At 36.8% G+C, this 3982-nt stretch overlaps 1 protein-coding gene across 2 annotated transcripts; it reads left to right on the top strand.

Moving 5' to 3' along the window:
• The first annotated feature begins 1391 nt into the window (after positions 1 to 1391).
• On the top strand, positions 1392 to 3507 carry LOC141629607 (protein IQ-DOMAIN 33). Of its 2 annotated transcripts, none has more exons than XM_074442591.1 (6): positions 1392 to 1663; positions 1757 to 2017; positions 2088 to 2294; positions 2386 to 2499; positions 2598 to 2960; positions 3190 to 3507. In XM_074442591.1, the coding sequence occupies exons 1-6, from the start codon at positions 1592 to 1594 to the stop codon at positions 3310 to 3312; spliced, it is 1140 nt and encodes a 379-aa protein (XP_074298692.1). In that variant the 5' UTR covers positions 1392 to 1591; the 3' UTR covers positions 3313 to 3507. The 2 variants fall into 2 exon arrangements, with proteins under 2 accessions (XP_074298692.1, XP_074298686.1); XM_074442585.1 differs by having other exon boundaries at positions 1393 to 1663; positions 1751 to 2017.
• The last annotated feature ends 475 nt before the right edge of the window (positions 3508 to 3982 follow it).

Below are 3982 nucleotides of genomic sequence, written 5' to 3'. Positions count from 1 at the left end.
GAAGATGGCGCGAAGTATAGACGGTTGGTCGGTAAACTTATTTACTTGACTCTTACTCGACCCGATATCTCATACTCGGTACATATTCTGTCACAATTCATGCAAAAACCGACTTCTACTCAATGGGAAGCGGCATTGCGAGTTGTCCGTTATTTGAAAGGTCATCCGGGTCAAGGTATTGTTTTTCGTGCTAATTCGGTTTTACAGCTTGAAGCCTATTGTGATGCGGCATACGGTAGTTGTCCGATTACTCGTCGATCGATTACAACTTATTTTGTTTGTTTGGGCGGCTCTCCTATCTCCTGGAAAACGAAAAAACAAGCCACGGTTTCTTTGTCTTCTACTGAAGCGGAATATCGCGCCATGGCCGCTGCTACTTGTGAAATACTTTGGTTGAAGGGTTTGCTTACCGGGATTGGTATCCGGATTCATGAGCCTGTTCGGCTTCATTGCGACAATCAGAGTGCCATGCATATTGCGAACAATCCCGTCTATCACGAACGCACCAAGCACATAGAGATTGATTGCCACTTTATTCGTACTCATATTCGAAATGGTGTTGTTTTACCATGCTATGTTCACACTCAATCTCAACTGGCTGATATACTCACCAAAGCCTTGGGCCGTCCTCAGTTCCAAACTTTGCTCGACAAGTTGGGCATTTCCGACTCCCATGCTCCAACTTGAGGGGGGGTGTTGGAGGCAATATTCCCTCGGAATATTGCGATTTTGTTAATTGGCATATACTTATTTTGTTAGCACATATTTAGGTGGAAAATCCTGTAATTTAGGAATAGCAATCGGTTTTGATATTCTAGCAATTATCTCGTAGGTTGTATATATTGACATGGCTTTGAGCAATACACACAACACAAAATTACTTCATTATATCGTTCAATATTTTCTATACTTACCCTAAAAGATCAACCTAGTTTTCTTACCTAATTATAAAAAAACAAGATCCAATATGATGCTCGTTTCATACGCGCTGATATAATTGCCACTGTTTAACAGTTCAATCTGCATATTATTAGAATATGAAAAAGCATGTTGAGGAAATAAATGTAGAACCAATTGAGAGTTTTTTATACAATGAAATGATGAATGATGTGAATTAAAAGAGGAGTGATTATAAAATGGAGGACATAAAGAAAACCCCTGTTGAAGCAAACTTTTCTAAAAGCTCACTCTATGCACTAAGGCCTAAGCTTGTCATGTGATGATGTGCACTAAAGCAATGCCAATTATATTTTAATCACAGAAATAATAATATGTTATTTTAAAAAAAGAAAAAAAATTCAAAGCTACCCGATTTGTTTACAGGTGTGGAACTCAATACAGTGTCGGAATGATGAACAAAACTTATTTACCAGTAGAACATTCTGTTTTTTAACAACCCGTAAAACATTCTGATTCTTATCAATGTTTTCATAATTCATATAATATAGACTTATAGACTACTTTACTGTACTTTGCTTTCTTCCACCCTTAAGGCTTAAATAATGGGACAATATATAAACTTTGAAGCTCACTAAATGTAGTATTATCAATCAACTGTAATTAAGAGCACTTTGTTTTCTCATCACCTGAAATGGGCATCACAGGAGAGCTAGTTCGAAGCGTCTTTTCCAAAAGCCGGTCCATTAGTACACATGACACTTATGTAAGTCTTCCAAAACCAGAATTTACTTACAACTTTTGCAATTTTAACTATGATTTCTAAAAACAGACAATTCTTGATTGTTTGAAGCTGAAGAGGAATAATAACGTGTGGGAGAAGAAAAGATGGAAAACAACGGTAAGGGCATACCTGTGTGGGGATAAGATGCTGTTTAGTTCAGTGCTTGCAGAAGAAGATACAGCATCTGTAAAAAGTTCAGAGGCCACTGTCACTCAACCAGTGCTAGGAGAAGTCAGGTCGACCGATGAAAATGAAAAAAGTCATACTATCAACTCTGACTTACTTGATGAAGATGTTGCAGCAACTATCATCCAGTCAACATTTCGAGGCTTTTTGGTTAGTTCTCTCTAAGCATTAGAATTAATTGACATCACAAGAACCTAATGTTGGGGTTTTGTATTTGCAGGTGAGGCGTCTAAGAATGAAGGAAACTGAAGATCTCAAGAATGAGTTTTTCGAGGGGTTAGAAAGTCCAAATAGGGAATCCCTGGCAACATCGATTGATGTTCAAACTGGGAATTCTATCAGTGTTATCTCAACCGCGGAAGAATGCCCTTCAGTTTGTACCAAAGTTCAGCAAAAAACCAAGCTCCCTTCTCTTTTCATCCAAAAGGTAACAACAACAACATACCTTAATACTGAAATGTTTTATTCATCGAAGCAGATCTATAAATTTATGTAGGATTGTTACATGTACCCAACAGGAAGATTGGGATGATAGCACAGTTGACAGCAATGTATCGAAAATGAGGATTCAAAACAGACTTGAAGCAATGACAAGGCGTGAGAGGGCTCTCGCATATGCTTTCTCCCAACAGGTTGATTACATTATTTTTGATATTTGACTGATGATATTTTATCACAAAATGCAATGAATTACAATTTTGAGAAATGGTATGTCAAAACTCAAAACCAGTTAAGAATGTGTCCAAAGAAGAAACAAACAATATTTGACAGCACAGAATCAAGCATGGGTTGGACCTGGCTTGAACGATGGATGGCTACTCGACAACCCAAAGGTTTATCAATGGAAGATCGCATCAGCCAGCAGTTGAATGAACTGACGAGTAGCATGAAAACAAAACAGTTTGTTCAGAAGAAGTTCCTAGACTTGTCATTTGAAGGAAAGGAGAGTTGTGGGTCCAATGAGGTCCTAGTGAACCCAAAGCCGGATGATAAAGATGCGTACAAGTCATCTGGGAACAGGCTTAAGGCACCAAGAAACATCTCAAAAAGAAAAACTGTCCCTACTGGTTATTATCAGAAGGAGCATGCTATGGTATTATTCTTAATCTTCTTCACCAATTTCGGATTTTTTCTTCACCATAAATATGATTCAGATACCCGTTCAGCCGTCTCCTCTACTTTTGGTCTGATGTTAGGAAAAGTGTCAACATAGCATTCCTTGACTGTATCTTTTAAGTACGGGTATGGGCGTAAAATTGACGAGTCAATGTAACACGGATTGTGAGTTGTGACCCATTTTTTTCACTTGTAATTTGAAACAGGTTAAGAAAAGAGAAGGACTAAGAGCAGGTGAAATGGATAGAAGACAGAAGATCAAGCAATCAGAAATCAGTGATGATGTATGTCACTCGTCAGCTGATCATCCTGCAACTTTTCAGACTTAATAACTGAGACTGAAAATTTAAGCAAAAGCATCCATAGTTCCACGACTTCCAAGCTCATGTTTATATGTAAAACTAGTACTCCGTTTGTTTGAGAGAATTGATAATTGCTTGAAACCGTAACACTAATTTCTAATTCTAAGTTGTATATTGCTAATTCGCTATTATGAATCACAAATTCCATCTTAGCACAGTGAATTTAAGGCTTAGAACTTATTATTTATACTTCATCAATCCATCCTATTAATATCGTCTCTATTTGTCAGAGAAAATGGGACCAGCATAAGCCTCCACACATACGGTTGATAGACCTGTCAAAACTCGACCCGACCTGAAAACCCGACCCGCCCAACCCGTTTTTAGGGTTACAGACCCGGTTTTTTCGACCCGCAGCCCGTTTGACCCGAACCTGAAATGACCCGTTATTTTAGGGTCGAGACCCGACTCGTTGGGTCAAAGGTAAATCAAGAATTTTATTAAAATATTAATATTTATATATTATATTTGAAAAAATAGTTAAAAAAAATATTTTTTTATCACTTAAAATTACGAAAACAACTAAAAAGTTAATTTTATATAACTTTTATAATATTTAATAATAAAATAATTATTATAAAAAGTTTATTTTAATAATTATGTCAATATAATTAATTTAAACGTTGAATATGATTAA

Source organism: Silene latifolia, chromosome 2, assembly GCF_048544455.1.
Source record: "Silene latifolia isolate original U9 population chromosome 2, ASM4854445v1, whole genome shotgun sequence".
In the NCBI taxonomy this organism is placed as follows: Eukaryota; Viridiplantae; Streptophyta; class Magnoliopsida; order Caryophyllales; family Caryophyllaceae; genus Silene; species Silene latifolia.
This window is presented reverse-complemented; position numbering and strand designations above follow the sequence as displayed.

Excerpts from the sequence above, each read along its gene's own strand:
- LOC141629607 (XM_074442585.1), top strand. The coding sequence starts at position 1,592 with ATGGGCATCACAGGAGAGCTAGTTCGAAGCGTCTTTTCCAAAAGCCGG. Across the intron at positions 2,018-2,087 it reads CAACATTTCGAGGCTTTTTG|GTGAGGCGTCTAAGAATGAA; the intron begins GTTAGTTCTCTC and ends TTGTATTTGCAG. Across the intron at positions 2,961-3,189 it reads ATCAGAAGGAGCATGCTATG|GTTAAGAAAAGAGAAGGACT; the intron begins GTATTATTCTTA and ends AATTTGAAACAG.